Below are 22,940 nucleotides of genomic sequence, written 5' to 3' on the forward strand. Positions count from 1 at the left end.
AATGTTGTGTTGGGAAAGAGGGGACACCTTTGTTACCTAGGGCAATCAGGCCTGCTGACAGACGTATCAGAAGGGGGTTTCATTCTAAATTCTGTGGTTCATTTTTGTCACTGGAGTCACTGCTGTTTGTTTTCAGAGGCTTTTTTGTTTTGTTTTGTTACATAGAATTGATTGTAGCCTCTGTATCCTATCCCTATCAGCTGCCTAGGTAAATCTGTTTTTGTGTTTCTTTCTGATATGGCCTGTAACGGTCTTTAAGGACTGTACTGGAAATGCCAGCTTCTCGTTTAGAAGCTGAGAGCAGTTTGATTCTCCAGCAGTGTGATTCCCTGACAGCTGCATACTTGAAGAATCAGGCCTGCAGATGTTTGACCCCTGATGACCAGTCACAGCAACAACAAAACAAGTCAGTTTGAAGGATACAGACGTGGAGATATTTTGTGCTGTGACAGACATATCTTTCATTATTGAAGGAAGCCCCACTTCAGACGACATGCTGTCAATCTCGCCATAGGCAGCAGCCATGTAAAGCTGTCATGGAGTGATCAAGGCCTCTGAACCAACTGGCTTTATATATTCTTGTGGTATCAGAAAAATCGAAATGCAGCTGTTCCTTACCCCTTGGGGTTTTATTTTTTTGTTTTTGTTTTTTGCTTTGTTTTTTAAATTTCAGAAAGTGGGACTTTTGCCGCTGACTGTCCAGGGCCTGGAATTTCCTTCCCTGATTCCCACTTCCTGGTGGACCCCTTACATCTGATATGGGCTCTCAGTCATTCAAGGGAACAAACTAACTGAATCGATATTTGACGAGACATGTATCCCCCACCCCACAGTCTGTGTGGCTGATGCATCTGTCCCATTTCAGTCCATGTGCCGATGGTTTGGCAGTTGTTTTTAATGTACTGTTTTCAATCCTTAGATGAGAGCTGCCAGAGCAAAGTTTGACTTTAAAGCCCAGACATTGAAGTGAGTATAATTGCTTAATTGTTTCCCTTCCCAGGGAGACTTGTCATTAAACCATTTAAAAAAAAACATTCTGTATATTTTAGGCAATTTTTGTCCTTGCTTCTAGCTATTATTTATTCATCGTTGTTATTAACTAAAAGTGTTTCATGGAGATGCAGGTCTCTTCCTTAGCAGATAGGAAGAGAAGCATAAGCTGTCCTGCCACTACAGGAGTAGATGGTGCCAACCCCCCCCCCAAAAAAAAAACCCTTCCTGCCCAGGGCCATGTTGGTAAAAAAAAAAGTCAAGGAGATGGGAGTGCACACCAGGCCCAGGACCCTGAGGTGGACCAGGCCTTCTTGGGGAGGAGCCCCCCCCCCCCCCGGTCCTCCAGGGCTTCTTGGAACAAGGGGTCTTAGAACCTTGCTATTTGACAAGGGCAGGCTTTCTGCTCCAGGCCAAGTGAATGGAGGCACTGCTTGAATATGGGGCTGGGATAGGAGCAGTTGAGCTGGACAGGAGAGAAGCTGTCCCTTCCCACAAAGACCTTTTTTTTGCCCAAGGTCTTCCTTCTCCATCTGCTTTTCAGCAGAGCTGGCTCCCTTGTCCATTTAAGTAAGCCAGGAAGAGGAGTGTAAATGCTGTTTCTCCAACTCCTAATCTGATTAGCAAGAGGTTTATGTCTCGTTCTCTCTTCCAGCTACCAGTTAATCAGCTTCCCATTCCTCTGTGCTGAGAGAGGGTGGGGAGTTCCTCCTTCTCTTCTGGGGAAGTAATTTTGTTTGTTTGTTTAATTTATATGCCGCCCACACTACCCAAAGGTCTCTGGGCGGCTTACAACATTTAAAATTCAGAACAATTAAAATACAATTAAAATATATATAAAAATTGATACAGCCAGGGCATTGTATACTGTTGATTTAAAGTAAATTAAGCTTTTCTTTACCACTCACTGTACCTTCTTCAATGGCTTTTGTAGGATGGTGTTAGAGAAATCAGTGTAAAAATGATCAAAGAATTATTAGTTCCGTGTAAGAGCAGTAATTTCCAGGCTTGGGGCTCCATGGGTTCTTGGACTGAAACTCCTAGGAGTCCTGACCTATTCCGATGTCGGCTGAGGCTTTTGGAAGTTGTAGTTCAAAAACACCCTATAGAGGACCAAGTATGGGAACTCCTGCTTCTAAACCCCGCCTGATGCTGGAGATTTGTGGGTTCCTTCCTTAAGGGGAATGAATATCCACACACGTGACCTCTGCAGAGGGCAAAGCCAGAATTAACAATGATGAATAATAATTAACAAGCAAAGACATTAATAATGTTACTTTCAAAATGCTGTATTATTTTTGAACATTATATTTATTGCTGACTTTGTGCCTTATTTGTTAGAAAAACTAAACGAGTTTTAACATTAATGCGTTAAAATGAGTGTATTATTTCCACCTCTTGATGCATAGATCACCCTCCTTCCCTCATCCTCACTCAAAACATGGTTATCTTGTAGCATAACTTCCATCTCAAGTGAGTAAACGAGATGAGCTCCACTCTTTAATTTTTTGAAAAGAAAAGCCTCTGCTTATCTCAGACCACTAAAGCCCATGAGATGCAACAAGATTTACTTCAAATACAGATCCCGTTTGACTGGAGTGGTCAATGTTACATAGCTGTGAATAGGATTGTGTGGCAAATGGATGGTTTTTAAATGTTGATACTATGAAGGCCTGTTGCAATTAAATCATCAAGTTTTGTAGCCCCTGAACGAATAACAAGCTTGAACTGAGATAAGCTTCCATGGACTACAGATGACTTATTCAGCTGTATCTCAGAATGTGGGTTATATATAGCTGCACAAGGCTTTATGCCACAGGAAGCATCTTAAGGTGTCACATGGGGCCTGTTCTCGCTGCTGGAATAAACCAGCAGAGCAAGCGTATTTTTTGGATTCGTGCTTAAGTCACGTGGACTTTAGCCCAAATCCAAAACTTCTGTGGTGGTGTACCTCACCTAGCCGACACCGGTGCTACCAGCACCACCAGAAGGCTGCAGGCCTTCTGAATATTGAATATTGTGTTTCTTTTCAGTCCTTTCACAATATTAGTAATGCACTAAATATGGAGTAAGGTGGCAAGGGGTGTTGTGCTATTGTGTCTATTTTGTGTGACTGGGAAAGTTATAAAAAGGGTGCATCAATTTACATGTTTTGAGTGTGGATTATACAGTGGTGGCTCGCTTAATGATGATAATCCATTCCAGGAAAATCGCTGTTAAGCGAAAACGTCGTAAAGCGAAATTAAAAATCCCATTGAAACACATTGAAAACCGTTCAATGCGTTCCAATGGGCTAAAAACTCACAGTCCAGCGAAGATCCTCCATACGGCGGCCATTTTCGGTGCCTGTATAGCGAGAAATCCGTCCGTATGCACAGTGGGGAGCCATTTTAAGCATCTGGCGGCCATTTTGAAAACCCAACGATAAGCTGTTTTTGATCATATTAAGCAAAAATCAGTTCCTGAAGCAGGGAACCAATCATCACTAAGTGAAATTCCCCCATTTATACCATTGTTTTGCGATTGCAAAAACATCGTTGTAAAGCGGATTCGTCGTAATGCACGGCAATCATTAAGTGGGGCACGACTGTAGATGTGATCTGTTGTGGTCTGAATTACCTTGTTAGAAAATGAAAAAGAATAACCTCAATCATAACTTTTTGTTATAAATCAGAATTGGAAATGAATTAGATAGATAGATATTAAGTGATTTTGTGTGCATTTTAATATTTAAATTTAAATATACTGTATATTAAGCAAAATGTTTTTATTCAAAACAATCAGTTCATAACCTCTGTGTTGTTAACAGGGAGCTGCCACTTCAGAAAGGGGATATTGTTTACATTTATAAGCAGATAGATCAGAATTGGTATGAAGGAGAACATCACGGGAGAGTGGGCATCTTCCCACAGTCATATGTAGAGGTACTTGCTTTGATCTAACTTTCAGTTGAAGCTGTGAGTCTTTTGTACAATCTGTGTTATTTGAATAGGCCTTTAGAAACATCCTACCCCTTTGACATTCTTGTGGATCCATGTGTTGAATGTTGATTTTGATTTACCATTGCCTCAGGGTCAATTTTATTTTTTTGGCTGCTGTTGTTCTTCTTTGGGTCTTACTACTTAGGCGTTGCTGGTGGAGGGTTAGTAGCTATTTTCTGTTACTGTTAGCCATCCATACTAATGCCTGGTCACTAGAACAGCAGGATAGAAATGTAATTAATAAAATAATAAATAAAATAAAATACATGTACCATATTTTTCCGTGCATGATACTTTTGTCTAAAATCTTTAAGTTAAAAATTGAGGGTTGCCTTATACATAGAAGTAAGGAGGGGGGAAGGAATCAAAGAGCTTTGATCCCTGCTTTCCCCCTCTACTTGCTAAGCCCCGCTTAGATTTCTTAATTTTGTGTTAGAAAAGAGTGTGGGGGTCTTATACTTGGGCGGTGTCTTATACACGGAAAAATATGGTTCTTATACACAGAAAAATACGGTACTTTCTGTGATGTTCATTTTTTGTTTTTGTTTAAATAGCTACTTCCTCCCAGAGAAAAACCCCAACCTAAGAAAACTCCACAGCTGCAAGTTCTGGAATATGGAGACGCCATTGCCAAGTTCAGTTTCAATGGGGACACTGAAGTGGAAATGTCCTTCAGAAAGGTACAACTGATGTATCTCATAAATTAGGGGAAAGTTCTTTATCTCAAAAGTGATTTCATTGCAGTGGAATTTATCCAAATCAAATTTTGACAATGTGTAGTTTTACTATTTTTAAAAGAACTAAACACATTCATGAAGAATAATTCTATCAACACTTTCTAGCCTGAATATCCCAGTATACTGAACTAGTGATCTTAATAAATTTACTTGGAAATACAATTTTTGATGGCTCATAATTCTCTCTATTTATTATTTTTTATTTTATTATTTTCATTTATTTTATTAGATTTATACCCCACCCATCTAGACCAGTGGATGCAAGACAAGTTTTCCTTCCTTCGTTACCTCCCTCCCTCCCTCCCTCCCTCCCTCTTTCTTTCTTTCTTTCTTTCTTTCTTTCTTTCTTTTTTTTTTTTTATTTAATTTATATGCCGCCCACACTACCCAAAGGTCTCTGGGCGGCTTACAGCATTTAAAATACAATAAAGATATGTACAATTAAAATACAATTAAAATATATATAAAATTGCCATCAGACCCACAGTTAATATTATTTCAGTTAAAAGCCTTCTGGAACAGGAAGGTTTTGACCTGGCGCCGAAATGTCATCAGTGTCGGCGCCAGACGAATCTCAGTCGGGAGGGCATTCCATAGTCTGGGGGCAGCTGCCGAAAAGGCCCTTTGTCTGCAAGCCATCCCTCTTACCTCCTTGAGGGATGGCTCTTTCAAAAGCCCCCCCTGGCTAGATCTTAACTGCCGGGTAGGCTCATATGGAAGGAGGCGGTCCTTCAGGTATCCAGGGCCCAAGCCGTTTAGGGCTTTATATGTCAAAACAAGCACTTTGAATTGGGCCCGGGCAGCAACTGGTAGCCAATGTAACTTGTACAGAATCGGCTTGATATGTTCCCTGGCGGCCACACCACTCACCAGCCGCGCCGCTCGATTCTGAACCAGTTGCAGTCGCCGGACCGTCTTCAAAGGCAGCCCCACGTAAAGCGCATAGCAGTAATCTATACGGGATGTTACCAGTGCATGTGTAACTGTCATGAGACTCCGCTCGTCCAGGTAGGGCCGTAGCTGGTATAGTTTCCGCAGCTGGAGGAAGGCGCCCCTGGCCACCGAGTCCACCTGGGCTTCCAGTGTTAGACTGGGGTCCAGGAGCACCCCCAAGCTGCGGACCCTGTCCCTTAGGGGGAGTGTAACCCCATTCAGGGCAGGGAGATGGCCCTCCAGCCTGTCCGGCGAAGCACCCACTAACAGCACTTCCGTCTTGTCTGGATTGAGTTTCAATTTATTGACCCTCATCCAGTCCATTATCAGGTCCAGACACGAGTTCAGGACAGAAACCGCCTCACCTGGATTGGTGGAAAACGAGAGGTAGAGCTGAGTGTCGTCAGCATATTGCTGACTCCTCAGCCCAAACCTCCTGATGACCTCTCCCAGCGGTTTCATGTAGATGTTAAACAGCATGGGGGACAGTATCGAGCCCTGAGGAACCCCATGACATGAATGCCATGGGGCAGAGCAAGTGTCCCCCAGCACCACCCTCTGGACACGGTCAGCCAGGAAGGAGCGGAACCACTGTAAAACAGTGTCCCCAACTCCCAACCCTGCCAGCCTATCCAGAAGGACACCATGGTCGATGGTGTCGAAAGCCGCTGAGAGGTCCAGGAGTATCAACAGGGTCACACTCCCCCTGTCTCTCTCCCGGCAAAGGTCATCATACAGGGCGACCAAGGCAGTCTCTGTACCAAAACCTGGCCTGAAACCCGATTGAAATGGATCCAGAAAATCCGTTTCATCCAGCAGCGCCTGGAGTTGCCCAGCCACAACCCGTTCCAACACTTTGCCCAAATAAGGGAGGTTCGCTACTGGTCGATAGTTAGCCACCAGCCTTGGGTCCAGGTTTGGCTTTTTAAGGAGTGGTCGAATTACCGCCTCTTTCAAGGTGGTAGGGACCACTCCCTCTCTCAAAGAGGCGTTCACGGCCTCCTGGACCCAGGTGCGAACCCCCCTGGCTGATCTTCTAATTAGCCAGGATGGGCAAGGGTCGAGCGGAGTTGTGGTAGAACGGACAGATCCAAGCACCCTGTCCACATCCTCAGGTCTCAACAATTGAAACTCATCCATTAATACCTGACCAAAGCACGGTGCGCTGGACACATCCTCTGATTCTGCAGTAACTGTGGAGTCCAACCCACTGCGAATCTGAGCGATTTTTTCCTCAAAATGGATGGCAAACTCATCACAGCGAGCTGATGAGCAGTCCAGGACCTCCACCGGATTTCCCAGTTGAAGAAGATCCTGGACCACCCGAAACAGCTCGGCTGGGCGACATTCTGAGGAAGCAATACGGCTGGAGAAATATTGCCGTTTCGCCAGCCGTATTGCCACGAAATAGGCCCGATAATGGGCTCTAAGTCGTGTTCGGTCGGACTCCCAGCGGGATTTCCTCCACCTGCGCTCCAGCCGTCTCCCCTCTCGCTTCATCGCCCGCAGTTCAGAAGTATACCAAGGGGCTGTCTGGGCTCGACGAGCAGGGAGAGGGCGCTTAGGCGCAATCGTGTCAACAGCCCGGGTCATCTCCTTATTCCATAGGGTGACCTGAGCTTCGACAGGAGCGCCGACCATATCAGACGGATAATCCCCCAGAGCATTCAGGAATCCATCTGGATCCATTAGTCTCCGAGGGCGGATCATCTTAATAGATCCCCCACCCTTGCAGAGGGAAGAAGAAGCTAATAGACTAAACTTGACCAGGAAGTGGTCTGACCATGACAATGGGGTCACAACCAACCCCTCCACATCCAAACCACCATCTTCCAGTCCCGTTGAGAAAACCAGGTCCAAGGTATGGCCCTTCTCATGTGTTGGGCTGATGACACATTGAGACAGCCCCATGGTTGTCATGGTGGCCATGAAGTCCTGAGCCGCCCCAGTCAAGGGAGCCTCGGCGTGAATGTTGAGGTCCCCCAGCACCAACAGCCTGGGAGTCCTCAACACCAGGTCCGAGACTACCTCCGTCAGCTCAGGCAGGGAGACTGTTGGTACGCAGCAGGGTGGGCGGTACACCAACAGAATCCCTAACCTGTCTCGCGAGCCCAACACACAATACAGGCCCTCGAGACCTCCTCTCAAAGGGATAGGAAGCCTGGTCAAGGAGATAGAACTCTTATAGACTATAGCAACTCCCCCTCCCCGACCCTCCGAGCGACCTTGGTGCTGGACCGAGTACCCAGGCGGACGCAGCTGGGAGAGGGGAACACCACCCTCCTCTCCCACCCAGGTCTCAGTAATGCACGCCAGGTCAGCCCCCTCATCCAGAATTACATCATGGATGAGGGCAGTTTTATTTTGTACTGACCTGGCGTTCATCTTTCTTTCTTTCTTTCTTTCTTTCTTTCTTTCTTTCTTTCTTTCTTTCTTTCTTTCTTTCTTTCTTTCTTTCTTTCTTTCTTTTATTTACTTACTTACTTACTTACTTACTTACTTACTTACTTACTTACTTACTTATTTATTTATTTATTTATTTATTTATTTATTTATTTATTTCTGCCTTCAATTTTATGAACCCAAGATGACATCAATGGACAACATACAGACTACAGAAAAGAATGGTCAAAGTAAAACTAAGTGACCGACAGTTGTGAAGGGGAAGACATCTTGAAATGCTTCCCAGAAAAGCAGTTTTTGTATGCCTTTCCCTAGAGACCACTCAGAACTGTACTTTTGTCATGAGAGTTAGGAGTATTGGAGAGGGTAGTTCTTAGGCTGAAGTTTGCATCTATTGTGGGCTATCATGTTTTTTTTTTTTTTTTTTGGCAGGGTGAGAGGATTACACTGATCCGACAAGTGGATGAGAACTGGTATGAAGGAAAAATCATTGGCACCAGTCGCCAAGGCATCTTCCCTGTCACGTATGTGGATATACTTAAGCAGCCTGTGCTGAGGAACACGCAAGACGGTGTCAACCTACCCGTTTCCCACTCAATGAATCGCAGCCTGACAACTTCCCCACAGGTACCTAAAATAAACCGTCCAAAATTACAGGATGTCATTCTCCATAAAAACCATGTTCCCCCCAAGTGAGGATTCAGAGGGAGTAAGGAGCGAGCATTTGCTGTCTGTATGCTTGAATGACAAATCTTTGCATTGACCAATCTTTGCATTTATGCCCAACTACTATCTCAGGACAGGAACACCCTGTTCCCTGGAACTGGAGTTCTGGATGTTGCTAAACGTAGTGCGTGCTCCATTCACATGTTTCAAAGTTGTTCATAAGGGAACTTTTATTCTGCTGCCCACACATGCTACTCAGGCTGTCCTGTAGGAGAACCAGTATGTGCTGAGAGCTTCAGATGACTAGGCCCTATGATTTCAGTCGCAGCATAAAAAGCAACATCATAGATTAACATCAAGCCACTCTCCTTTAGTCTTGAGTTGGGGACAACTTACACCAATAGTTATCATGCAAAGTGGGAGTGCACGTCATTCAGAAAAAAAAACATGTTTTGGGACATGAAATATTTGAATCCAGCTCCAGTTGCTAAAAGAAAAGGAAAAAAATCTTAATAGGGTAGCATTGCTTTAAGTGGAATTTGTTTCACTGTTTGTGCAAAGCTAAAAAAAAAGTTGACTGATACCATTGTTAGTAGAGAGCTTTTTTAGTTTTTTGTTTCTTTAGTTTGTCTTATAAATGATTAAGTTAACTTTCATTGTTAACAGTTATTTTTATGAGCCTATAGATGTCTGTTGCTGTGACTTTGAGCAAAATTTCTAGGTTTATCTTTTTCCCCCCCCTATTGATCTGACTCAAGTTCTGTAATTTCTTACTTATACCCATAATCTACTAGCAAAAAGAAATGAATTCAGAATCAAACAACCAAAAAAGGATGCTTTGTGTTTCTGTTGGTCTGATTTGAGTTCTGTTCTTGCAGCTTGTACCCTCAGCCTTCTGGCAGAACAGGATCTCTGTCTTCTCCCCCCCCCCCCCAGCCTCCTAAGGCAGGATGTTTGTTTTTTTAAAAAACTCCCCAGTTTTTACAATAGAATTTACAATTAGCAGCTATCTGGGGAGGGGCTAGCTACACATTCTAGGAAAGCCTCTGATACCGATTAGGCCCTCACATCCTTCCTTAGCCTTTCAGGAAAGGCAGCAAATATTATGCACATTGTCCTCTTCCCCCCCCCCCCCAATTTTCCTTCGATTCACATTTGTTTTCTTCTCCATGGATCTGTCCACACTGAACATTTATTTAAGTTTTCCTGCACCCATGATAAAGATATTGCACTCCAATGCCCACAAAATCCAAGGCTGAAACTAGCATCAACAGAGTCAAAGCAGAACAGAAAACTGTGCTTTTTTATTCCACTGCTGGGTGGTAGTAATATTGTTTTTCTGCCCTGCTCTGCCTTGCTCCAATGCAGAATCTGCTCATGGGGGGGGGGTGAGTGCTGATCTGTGTGCGTGGTGAGCATCTGTCATTTGATGGTGTTTCACTATGGGCATTTTCCTACTGGACATTCTCCACCCTCCATGCCTTACTGCCACTGCTTTTGAGTTTTCTTGGAATATCAACTGCTCCCATGTTCTTCCTTTATCTATTTATTTTTAATGTCATCACTTATGTACTATTGCACAGAAGTTAAGATTTTTTTAAAAAGCTTTGCATTAAAAACAAGAAGGCTCGAGAATGATGGATGAGTAAAGGAGGGAAGTGGAGGGAAGAGTGATGCAGGCCAGGAGGGGTAGACAAGATAAGCAGAAGGGGACAGCCGTCTGTGCAGAGAACTGAGACTTTAGGCAACTAGCTGGATGTATGTGGTACTGGAACAACCCTTTATACTTCAGCACATCTAGCAACAAATGCTCTCCCTATGTGCGAATGCCAGCATGCAAATGATCTATTCAGATCTGAAGCAAAAAGCACCACAAGGACTCAGCCCAAACCCTAGAGCAGCTGGGGATAACACCACAGAGAGGATGAGCCCCATATTCCCAGGGATCTCTCCTCTGTGATTCCTGCCAGAGTTCAGCAGCAGTTTGCCTTTCGGTCCCCTTGCTGCCCCTCTACTCTCATCTGTGCCCCCTAGAAGAGGTGACTTAGCTGTTACTGTGGTTCTTGAAGGGCTTATTGCTATACTGCCATGCTTCTTGCTTCTTCCACCGTGAGCTGCTAGAGTCTCATCATCCTCTTTACTCATCTTTACTATTCTGCTTTGGCAGTCCAAGGACTGAGACAGAGAGTGAGACAGCGTATGCACTGAAGGGGAACAGAGTTGGGCTTCCTAATGTACCCTAAAATCTATTTTTTGCTAAAATCCTGTCTCCCAGATGTTATAAGCCATGCTCTTTGCTGGTGCACAAGCCTGCAGAAACAGGTCTAGATTTAACAGGCGGAAGTTATGTGGAGACACTTTTCGGTTAAATATTAGGGGAAATGTTCTGACAGGAAGAACAGTGAGTGGGGCAGTGTGATCAGTTACCTGGAGGAGTGGGAATCATGTTCACGGTGCCTTGTCAGATGAGCTGTAGGGTTCCTGTGGCCCTGGATTTCGTGCATGAAGGGGCTGGACTGAATGGATGACATCTCTCCCCAAGTCTTTGATTCTACACGGTCACATGTTTTTATTGGTTCTGTGGTTTGATGAATTGATAATGCACATAATCATCTGATTGGTGAACAGAATAACATTCTGAGAATGATTTAAAATGGTATAACAGTTCTCTTGAACAAACTCATAATTAATAAAAACATATGACTAAATATATAAATATGAATATATAAATATAAATATATGAACTTGAAGTGCTATGTTTCACCTTTTTTTTCTGGGTGAAAGATTAAGCATAACATGCAGGCCCCAGAAATAAGATAAATCCAGAGTCTGAGCTTTACCCTCATGGACTGAAAAAAAAATGTGTGAGGAAGCATGTACGTTCCACCAACGTGGCAAATGTATATGTGCAGAGCTACTGCTTCTTCTTATGAGGGATGATCCTTATTGGCCCCAGATCCCTTTGCATGGCAGGGTCCTAAACTATGCTAAGCTGCCTTAACAGGGTTCCTTTCTGGATACAACGAGTTCTTTCTGTATGCAAGGGGTGTGGAGTCCAATCCTTTTAGTGTTTGCAGAGTGTGTGTAGAAGGAAACTTCCAGTGTTTCAGGACCTGGGTAACGACTTGTTTCCTCTCTAGATCCTTTCTCTTTAATCTGTGTCATACTGTAGACAAAGAGTGGAATTTCCATTCAGAGGTGTATGAGGATGATGACCAGGTTTTGCAATCAACCAGACAGATGGCACACCCTTTAGTTCCCAGAGCAGTGCTCTTTCAGTGGGAGGTTGTGGACTCTTTCTGGTTTGTGCCCCAGAGAGAGCATAGTAGAAACAACAGAGACGTGGAAGAAGCCCATGTAGGGCTAAAGGGATGGGGGGGGGAGAGATGTGGGCACGTGTAAGCCTTTCCCCCAGGCACCCCCTTGCACCCAGCAGCATCCTAGACCTTCATGTGTTGAATTCGAAGGAGGACTGCAAAGGGCTTTGTAATGGCAATTCAGAGCCTGTGCTTGCAAAATCCTCTGGTCTAGTAAACCTCCAAGTGCATTGGGACAATAGGGAACGGAGGGTAAGTGCCACCACCATTCCTGGAGCCCTACACACGAGCCAGCAAATGCTATGGCTATTAGAGTCCTGGACATTTGATTCTGCCACCTCTGTATTCAGCTATGCTCTAACTTTTCCATTTTTCTCCATATTTCTTTTGCTGTTTTTCCTTTACTTTAGATTTTTTTTAAAAAAAGAATAAGTAACTTTTCTTTCTCTTTTTTTTCTTTCCCTTTTTCTTTTCTTTCTTTGTGTGTGTGTTCTTGAAGTCTCACAGCTCTGAGTTGCTTTTCACACCAACCCCACCGCCATTGCCCTTTGCTCGCCCAGCCATATCTCCTGAATTGCAGGCCGTCACCTCAGAATGGATTTCTCTGACTTTGGGACCATCCTATAGCCACACACCAGCCATAACCCCTCCTTTGCCACCTCTTCCTGATGCTTCTCTCTGCAACATGGATTATCTCATCCCCTCCGCAGTGGCGAGCCCCTCGCCTTCCATTAGCCTTCACCCTTCTAACATCTCCAGCTCCTCAACACCTACCTCTTTTGTTTCCCCACTGCCTCCTTCCCCGTGGGAGTCTCAGCTGTCCGTTCAGAACGTTAGTCTGACAACTCTGCAAAGTGAGGAAAAGTTTGCCAGGTCCCCTTCTCACACGAGCAACTGTAATTCGCCTTACTCGCTAGTTGGGAGCCCCAGTAGCTTCCTTTCAGAGCCCAGTGATGGAGCTGACCACCAAGACAAGTTGCAGAAGAGGAGAGGAGTCAGACGAAGCCCTGACAGGGAGGATTGCTTGACAGCCAGCAAAGAGCACAGTGGCGTTCCTGATATCCCTAGAGTTGGGAGCCTTTCAGAGCTGGAGAAAAGTGTTAGCCCACAAAAGAAATCTCTTCACATTTCTGAGGAGAGGAGACTATGTCAGGAGCAGGGAGATGGCCCCCGCAAAAGGGAGATGTGCAGTTATAAACATGTTGAACAGAGGGAGAATCAAAACAGGGCTGTTAAGGTACTTTTTCTGCATGTGTGTGTTGTACTCCTGCAATTTACATGGTTTTATTAGTGGGTTGAGCAGGATGCCACGTATTAACCAGCCTCGGTTACGCATGGTTGTAGCAAATAAATTCTGTAGTTTTTTTTCTCTTTTTTTAGCTTGATGATAACACATTCTGTTGATTTGGAAGATCTAAGGAATTAACAGAATGAGGGTTATTTTGGGTGGGTCCTGCTGTGGTATGGGTTGGTACCATAGGGTTTCACACAGGTTTGGAGTTCAAATGTTTTGCCTCTCAAGGATGTGGAGAATGAATGTGGAAGCTTTGGGGTGTTTATTTGGGAGACAGTGAGATGGAATGGTTAGAGTACTAGCGCATGTTCCCCACTTACCTGTGAAACTCACTGGGCCAGTGAGCCTAATTTTACCTACGCAGTTGTTGTGAGGGTAACATGGAGAGGGAAAAAACCATATAGTTTTGAGCATAGTGTGCAGTAAATGAGATAGATAGATAGATAGATAGATAGATAGATAGATAGATAGATAGATAGATAGATAGATAGATAGATAGATAGATAGATAGATAGATAGATAGATAGATAGATAGATAGATAGATAGATAGATAGATATAGACAGACAGACAGACAGACAGACAGACAAATTGACTGCACAGTAGCTCAGTGGCTTAGGCCCCTGGCTGTGGAGCCAGAGGTTGGCAGTTCGATTCTCCACTGTGCCTCCTTGGCAAGGGCTGGACTCGATGATCCATAGAGTCCCTTCCAGCTCTGCAGTTTAAAGATTCTGCGATAAATAAATATATAAAATTTACTGTGAGCTATTTTAATGGACCACTGTAAAAATGAAAGAAAAACTAGGTAACCTTATTAAAGATAAACTGGCTTAGCTTGCTAAAATCTGAAGGTGAGGTGTCAGACTGTTTATTACTTGGTTTGAAAAGTTTGGCCAATAATGATACCTCCCCCTTCCATCAGGCTGTGCCCTCGTCAGGCACCATTAGGCACTCTCTTCTGGTCTGCCTAGTACCCCTCGTGCATTTCAGGGCATGGATACATTTGGCTGGGGTTCAGGAGGCCTGCTCAGAACAGAAAATTAAGGAAAAGAAAAGAAGGGGAGAAGTATTTTAAAGGAATAGAAAGAAGTGGGTCATAAACTGGAAAACAGCTAACCTATTGGTATGAGGAGGGGAGAAGGTAACCTTCTACAAGTTGAGCTGGAGTCACATGTCACATATTGATTGAGAATATTGTTTGGAGCATGAAAGAAGCTGATTTAAGCCACTAAGTAGCTGTATCTCCCCATGGATATTAGGTGATTTCTGTTTATAGCTGAGCTAAATCATTGGCCTAACAGTCACTGAGAACGCATGAATCCTGCAGAACTAACATAGGACAGACACATTTTAAAATACATGGTTGCTTTTTGCATTTGATCTGTTTGTGTCACATTGTGGCAGACTCTTTATTGTAAGAACATGTTTACTATAATGATGTTGCTCATAGGGCACTGCTCTTCACTGACCAACTTTTCCTTCCTTTTGAAAGTCTGCAAATGCAAAACCACTCTCTCCAACTGCTCTTCTGTCTCCCTCTGCAATTTCTTCCTTTGCTGTTAGAACACAACTACCTCCCAGACTCACATGCAGGGTCAACATACCACAGGTAACCAGGGCAGGGGTTGGGATTTAAAAATTTTGACGTTTCATGCTCTTTTTGTGATAACTTAGATTTTGCTTAATCTAGGATCAGGTGCATCTTTTGCATTTATCTGGATGGAGAACATCCGAACAACAGGTCCAACAAATTTGACAACATGCTACTATAAAACAGCAACTGTTCCTCACTGCCCTTTGCTGGCTGGGGTTGGAGATCAACAATGCCTGGAGAGGCACTGAGTTGCCATTTTTGCATTAAAGCCTAGCTATTGATACTCCATCATCTTTCTAGTTGTAAAGAGAGAGACCCACGCTAATGCCCCATTCAGTGGGCAGGATGTAGTTGGTGGGCTTCAGGTGGCCCATAGGGTCCTCCATGTGGCCTCCAGCACCCCACGTTCTCCCGCCAGTTCTTTAATTTTTTTTTTAATTGCTTACAAGGTCCCCCTGTGCCTTTGAGGAGGATAGGGGGCATTTTCATCATGTTTTGAGTCTCCCTTCAGCTATTTTAGGTTGTTTCCCTACCAAAACTCTCTTGGAAAACAACTCAAGAGGAGTGAGCAAACAAGCAAACAAGCATAAGCAGAATTGCTCCCTTCAGCCACAAAGTGGTGTGAAGTGGATTTTTCTTGTAAAGAGATGCACACATAACTTTTCGTGCCTCTGGGAGTTGCCCAACCTCTCCGTTTGCTCACTTGCTTGCTCACGAAGACATATACACCATGGTTTGTAAAACAAAAGCATTGCCCGTAAGAAAATAGCAGGAAAGTGCAGGACTTTACCATAGGTTTAATCCATCTACATTAGCCCCGCTCCTCCCACGCACAAAAAGAAAAAGAAAAAGAGTAGCCTCATAATATTGTTGACCGTCTGTCTCTGTGCTGCTAATCCCTCATTCCATTCTCTCCTCCCTGCTTCTGATCTTTCTTGTCGCAGTCACAGTGCAACATTTAACTTCATTCAGTTCTCTGATGCCAGTGGTGAATATTAATTTTCATCTTCTCCCTCCTCCATTTTTACGTTGCTTTGCTCATAAGATCTGAATCAGACTTAGTAGCACATGTGCTAAAATGTCTTCCTTATCATGTACTTTGGTGATCATGCAGCCTTCTCATCAGTCATTGAGGCCAGGACCAGATCTCACAGAATCAGAAAAGACCTATGTGGTAAGATCACCTGAGATTCATATCTGCAGCTTTTCTTTAGCCAGCCTTTTAACAGCTTCAAGCATCTCTCACCTTGCTTTCTGACACCGTGGTCCCCAACAGCCAGCCATCCTGATGAAAGAGCCAATTTTTTTCAGCGCTCGCTGTTTGGCCAGCATCAGCTCAGTGAGAGTAAGCCAAAGCACAGGCAGAGCTAGTTGAGAGGGATGCCATTACAAACACCCAGCTTCTGAAAAGCTACACCAGCTGTGGCTTCCTGCCATTGGGAGGCTCGGCCAATCAATGCACAGTGCCTCTCACAGACCTGGCCAGCAGCCCTGCCGTGCTGGGCAGGGCCAAGCAGTGTTGTCTGTCACCCTTGTGATTGAAAGAGATGCAGCCCTGAATAAAGAGAACCAGAGCAGATAGGCATACGTAGCCATGAGGGAGAGCTTCAGTTGCATGTGAGAACTGTCTTTGGAAATGTACTGAAAACTGAAAACTGGCATTGGTGAATGGGAGGCTTTTACTGACTAATTGCAGTTTCTTTTATTGCTCCGTGGTTATAAAATCTAAAACTAAATAGCAAATTCTTCTGTGTCTTGCCTCTGTTTCTCCATGCTTACAACCTGGATTTCTTCTTCACTCTGCTGCCTGGAATTTGTGCCTGGATCTCCCGCTCTGTTGCCCTGCTCGGCCTCTGTGCTCCACCTGGACTGTCCGTCCCGTCACGTACTGACTCTTCCCCCTTCCCTTCCCCTGTTTGCTGTCCTCTGGGTTTCCTTTCTTGGATGTCAATGCTGCCCAATATCTACTACCTTCCAGGAAACTGTTTGCAATGAGATCTTAAACATTGCTGAAAAGTCCGTTCATTACTGCAGCACAATTTCTCAGCCTCTTGTCTCTTGTCACAAGGGGCTCTTTAATGACAGTAAATCATCTCTCATCATTTCTCAGCAACCACATGTCCCGCCGCTGGAAACCACCCTCGACAGGAACCATACCCCACAAGATACGTAAGTAGGTCTGGGTTGCCATATTCATGTTGGTACTTCATTTAGGCATATTTTCATTCCCAAATCCAAGTGGGTTATACAACATTGAGATTCCAGTTTGATTAACTCTTATACTTGTCATAATTCCATTGACATAATATTAATACCGAATCTAGGGTCTTGGATGATGTCAGTAAAAGTATTTTTATCATATTAACAGTTCCTGCACTTTTCAGTATTATGGTCATTTAAAATTAATATGCAAGGGGAGGTGTCTGTGGCAGCTTATTATATGCTTTTAGAATGCCTGAGTTATTTTCTCTCATTCCTGATTGTAAGAGTTAGTGAAGTGTCATCATCTTCCAGGAGATTATCTTTCATCATCATCTGATCTCATATTAGGTTTTAAATTTTTTGTCAGCAAGTCCTGGCGCATAAAAGTGAGAGTGAGCTGATTGTCTGTGAATGTTTGCAAAACAAATAATGATGGTGGATAAGGCCTGGGGGCAGGGAGACAGAGACAGAGTTTAGACTCTTGTCATGAATACAGTTCGGTCTTCTTTACATTACTGACATCGCCTCTGAAGAATATTCACAGAAACAGGTTTATTGTCTCCGATTGCTGTAAAAGTCCTTGCTGTTTTGTGAATTTTCAGACTTAGCTACCAGGCACTCTACAGCTATATCCCACAGAATGATGATGAACTGGAGTTAAAAGATGGAGATATCATAGATGTCATGGAGAAGTGTGATGATGGCTGGTTTGTTGGTAAGACGATCATCTCTCCTTTGACTGATTTTTTAATTAGAGAAATATTAATTAATTATGTTCTGTACAACACGTGACAGCTCAGAATGGTTGTTCCACGAGCTTAGTCTAAATATTGACAAATAAAAAGTCAACAGTGAAGAGGCAAATAAAAGATTAACATGAGCAGCTGCAGTTTTATATACTTAAGCTTCAGAAGATTAAACTATGCTTTACAGAAGTCTAGTATGTGAAAGAGAGGTGTCCATGCCTTTTGGTTCAGAGATAATAACTCCAGGAGAAATGGGTGCAAGTAGCCCATCAGCCTATTTGTTATTTCAGCCAGCAGGTGTCAAGGTTTTGTTAAAGGCAATGTGGGATGTTGCATTCTAGTGAGTCACGCTGCTTGTCAAATAACTTAAGTTTTGTCTGTAGGGAAGTAGGCAACCTTTATGGTCCTGAGTGTTAGAGATCATCATGTGTTCTGACCAATTATCTTCAATGAGCTAAATTAGGTACAGAGTTAAAAACACGGAGTTAACTTGTAATGACTTTAGAAAAGGTTTATTAACGACAGACTTTAGTATTTCAGTATAAACAGCCTTTCTTAGCCTTATCTAGAAATATTATGAGTTGGATATCGTCATTATACCACTGCAGAGCTGGAAGAGACCCTATGGATCATTGAGTCCAGATGCTGTCAAGGAGGCACAGTAGAGAATCAGACTCCCAGCTTCTGGCTCCGTAGCCAGATACCTAGTCCACTGAGCTATCCATAGAATCATAGAAAAGTTGGAAGGGGCCTACAAGGCCATCAAGTCCAACCTCTTGCTCACTGTAGGAATACAATCAAAGCATATCTCCCAGGTGACTAGCTAGGTTTTTCTTGAATGCCTCCAGTGTTGGAGCACTCACCAGCTCCCGAGGTAAATGGTTCCACTGTCGTACTGCTCTAAGAGTTAGGAAGTTTTTGTCTGGGACCAACAGTTCATCTGGGACCTTTCACATGTAAACACTACAGCATGATGTGTGGTGGATCTTTTTCATGAAGCCAAAAGGTACATGACAGTTACAAACAGTCATCTCCAGTTAGAACATGGTTGGGTCGTAGTCATCTGGTGTGATCCATCTCTCACGTCTTCTTGTTTTATTTCTCAATAGGCACATCTAGGAGAACACGACAGTTTGGTACTTTCCCAGGCAACTATGTGAAGCTTGTATCCCTTTAAAAGCCATTGCTAGCCTGTTGATTTCACCAGGAGACAGAAAGAGAGAAGTGGACCTGGATTTGAAATTGTGTTTTTTTAAAAAAGTCTTCAGAAAAGAGAATTCAATGAATGTAGCAGAGGAAATGAGAAGAGGACATGGAATGTGGTAAAGTGTCAGACTGAGGCAAAGCCCCCCCTGATCCTGTGGAGGTTGGCCAGAAGAGAGGAGAAGCAAGCATCGAGCCTTTTTACAGTGCTGTGTTTGTATGTATTTTTATCCTCTAGCGAGTGATGCCACAAGGCTTAGCTTTCAGTCAATATTGAGTATTTAATCTCTACAGCAAAACTGTGGAAAGCAACAGAATGGAGTGAAATATTGTTTGTGGTAGAAGGCAAGAACAATGCGAATATTTAAGTGTATTTTTTGGTTATAGACTCTTTTTGACTGCAGTCTGGCTGGCAGAGGTTGAAGCTAAGAGCTCACCCCATCTAAACTCCTTGCAGTTCTCATTCCCTTCCTGCAGAATCAGCACCTTGAAGCAGCTAAGAGGTAACGACTTCCTTGTGGAAAGGCACATTTACTATATATAATCAGATTTTCTGTATTCCCTGAAAAGGTACAGCAAGTAATATCTTGGAGTCTTGCACCCGAAGAACTGTTCCCCCTCCCCCAAAGGTTTTCAATTCTTACAAAACTATGTAAATCCTTCACAGGCTTCCAGAAGGTCTGCTTCCCTATTTCAACTATTCTCTCCCTTTACAGCTCCTCTTTCTTCTTGCTTTCTTCTGCTCATTATAATTCACAGAAGAAGCCTGCGACCCTACTGATGTTGAAAACCACCCTCTCACATCCAAACTTCCAGTTCCATCACCCCTAGCGTCTGGGCTTGTCAAGCGTGATGGAAAGTAAGTTGAGTTATCCAATCTTAGGGTGTGACTAGACAGCCGAATTGGAGCAGGTGAGATCAGGATAAATAGGGTTGACGTTATGCCATTTGTTGCAGTTCTTGAATGTAAAACCACATCATACCTCGAGTGAGCCTGTTTTGCCCTTCCCTTTCCCTTTAAAGGGAAAGTTAAAAAGGAAAGGAAAGGAACAATAACAAATCCCCCTCCTTGTCCCCTCCTCCAGAAGGAGCAGGAAAAAGCTTGTTCTGAGTGGCATAGTACATCAACATTGCCATACAAGAGCTTTGCAAAAACAAAAAACAAAACAAAACTCACAAATTGTTTCCTCTCCCCCCCCCTCCGTGAGGGAGCAAAAAGCTTTCAGCTCCCCAATATCGTGAAAAAGTTGAAGCAGGCAGCTAAAGCAATCTGCTGGGGTTTAATCCCAATGATCACACATTCTGGAACCAAACCAAACCACAGTAATCTCACCTGCACACACAGGAAAAGATCCAAAAAGGTACAGCTAGGCATGGATCAAGGATGTGCTGGTTTGAGATGGCCCATAAACCATGTGGTTGCTGGAAAAGGGGCCAAATCAGCCTGTCTTGAAGCCAGACCAAACCGTGGGACAAATCTCCCTCTAACAGCACCCTTAGTGAAAGCAAAGTAGGCAAACCAACAAGCGCCTGCTTTTGTAAATTGAGGCTTGGAAAATCAAAAATCTATCAGAACTTTGGAAGTATTTGTCCTGTCAGCCTAGTATTAATGGCTATTAACTGGCAGCAGAGCAGTCTAGCTCTTCTAGTCTTGTATGACTAAATCATGCTAAGAGTACCAGTATTTCAAGTAATAAAAGTGATTGTTAAAAACATCATAGGGTGATGTTCAGATTGTTATTGTTACGTGCCATCATAACAATGAGATATTTAGGAAGTGTTATGACTACTGCTTCCACACACGCCCCACCCCCAAAACAAGGTTTCATTACAGAGCAGGAAGAGTCCTCGTCCACTACTCCACCACAGAGGCTTTTGATGTTGAGGAACAAAGCTGAAAATAAGACAGTCACCTTGATAGTGTAACTTTAGACAGAGGAGCTCTTGAATGAAAAGAGTCAAATTTGGAGCTCTGAATTTGTTAGGAAACAACAATGTCAGTATCCTATTTCAAAATGTGGAATGTTAAGTGTTTTGTGTCTGCAATGGTCCGATATTTACCCCAGTGACTGCTGGCTTGCAGGTACACAGTCCAGAGTTTGCTCTATCAGAAACCATGGGATTTTATGGTTTCTCCAATGAGTGTGTGTTACTGGGATCCCTCTTGCAACAGCAGGGTTAAAAGAGAACGTGGGTGTGGAGAGGAACATTCTATGTATGATTTCCTTCAAACAGGATATTGGCCAAAATCTTTTATCACATTCAGACTAAATGGCATTTAAGCCACCTTAAATTTGGAAAGACTGGAAATTGGCACTGCTGCTCCATCTACTCAGTATGATTCCTGCCCCGTCATTCCCTTGTGGAGGAACTATTTCCTTGTTTGTTTGCTCTAGATGGAAGCTGCCTAGAAAACAACTGTGATGTAGTTCTTGCCATGGCTTCTTTCTTAAAACTTCCAAATTGGTTTAATTCCCAGAGGGAGTTTGTTTTTTTTTAACGTACAGATAGTCAGATACATCAATTCTTGGTGTAGATCATACTAGCTGGAATCAACCAGTAGACTAAGCCAAAGTGATGTGTTACTCAAAGTAAAGAAGGCTCCCACAAAACCCTGCATATTGCTGTTCTCCATTTTCTTCTATAGTTCTATTTCTCACACTCCTGATTTAGGACTATAATCATATATCCCGGAATAAAAAAGCCAGATTCTGTCATGGCATCCGTCCAAATTTTGGATGCATCCTGACAAATTATTCCTAATTGTGCCTTTCTAGAATTGGTAACTAATGTGATTTCTGGCTGCCTGTTCAAAACAAAAGGAAATATGCACGGATGGCAAAGCTACTTGTCTTTTGAGCTCTCAGAATTAATTCAGTGCACCTTGTGCATGCTTACTTGGGAGTAAACTGCAAAGTGTTCACTGTCATTTTCCCAAACTAGAATTTCTTGTGAAACAGAACTGCTGTTTTTCGAAATTGTCTGGTTTACAAAGAAAAGGGATTCCACATAAGACTATTAAATATAAAGTGCATATTTTTATGCTGATGCTTTTATACACTTTAAGCTACAGTAACAGCAACCAATTCTCTATCAGCATGAGTGCAATTCCTTTTGACATCTTAGCCATGCTCCAAAATAGCAGGATTTCTCTTTTGCTGACTCACCTGGCCTCAGAGCAGCCAAAAAGTCAACTGAAGTGCTTTAATAATATGAATGTAAATATGTATATTTGCCTTTGTATAGACTTACAAATCTTATATTAAAAAATATGATTGAAAGCTTTTTTTAAAAAGGGCCATAAGGAAGACTTTTCCATTTTTATTTATATCAAGTAATTATTGAATTTACAGTTACATCAAATAAGAGGGATTAGCAAAATACAAATCAACTATGACTAAAAAAAAATCAACATGCTGTTTTCACCAGGGTGGAGAGTTAACCATTTTCATATTAAGGATCGTTAATGCTTGAGCTTCACTGGAATTAATTAGTTGCCTACTACTCTTGTGGGTTTGTGCAGGAGAAAGTTCCATTGACAGGCATCCTCGTATAATGGGCTTCTTATGAATGCTTTTGATTTCAGTTTTTATTTGTTGCAGCAATGTTTAGGTGTGGCATTACAATGAATAGGATTGGACAATACAAAATTAACCAACTCTGCAAATGCTTAATAATATTGGAAGTCTGTAACCATCTCAGTGGAATTTTTAGTTAATATACATTTGTGTTCATGCTCACATTTCAAAGCAAGAAGTCACCCCTGCATTTTTTCCTCATTGCCGTGGATTATTTGGTAATTAATAAATGAAAATATTGAGTTAAAAAGCATGTTCCTTCATGTAAATGATTTAATAAATATTAGCCCAACTTGA

The 22,940-nt window shown here is 43.0% G+C and overlaps 1 protein-coding gene across 50 annotated transcripts in view; it reads left to right on the plus strand.

Moving 5' to 3' along the window:
• Positions 1–22,940, plus strand: part of SORBS1 (sorbin and SH3 domain containing 1) — a 166,668-nt gene extending 143,728 nt beyond the window's left edge. For 24 of the 50 annotated variants that reach the window (XM_072994897.2, XM_072994898.2, XM_078390588.1 and 21 more), the window contains 10 exons: positions 920–966; positions 3,800–3,914; positions 4,526–4,651; positions 8,477–8,671; positions 12,527–13,264; positions 14,813–14,929; positions 16,029–16,088; positions 16,893–17,083; positions 17,719–17,831; positions 18,972–22,940. In XM_072994897.2, the coding sequence (XP_072850998.2) occupies positions 920–966; positions 3,800–3,914; positions 4,526–4,651; positions 8,477–8,671; positions 12,527–13,264; positions 14,813–14,929; positions 16,029–16,088; positions 16,893–17,083; positions 17,719–17,831; positions 18,972–19,039 (1,770 nt within the window). In that variant the 3' untranslated portion in view covers positions 19,040–22,940. The remainder of the gene's footprint in view (positions 1–919; positions 967–3,799; positions 3,915–4,525; positions 4,652–8,476; positions 8,672–12,526; positions 13,265–14,812; positions 14,930–16,028; positions 16,089–16,892; positions 17,084–17,718; positions 17,832–18,971) is intronic. The other 26 variants (XM_078390592.1, XM_078390599.1, XM_078390598.1 and 23 more) reach the window with 10 other exon arrangements.

This window comes from Pogona vitticeps, chromosome 3 (assembly GCF_051106095.1).
Source record: "Pogona vitticeps strain Pit_001003342236 chromosome 3, PviZW2.1, whole genome shotgun sequence".
Lineage (NCBI taxonomy): Eukaryota > Metazoa > Chordata > Lepidosauria > Squamata > Agamidae > Pogona > Pogona vitticeps.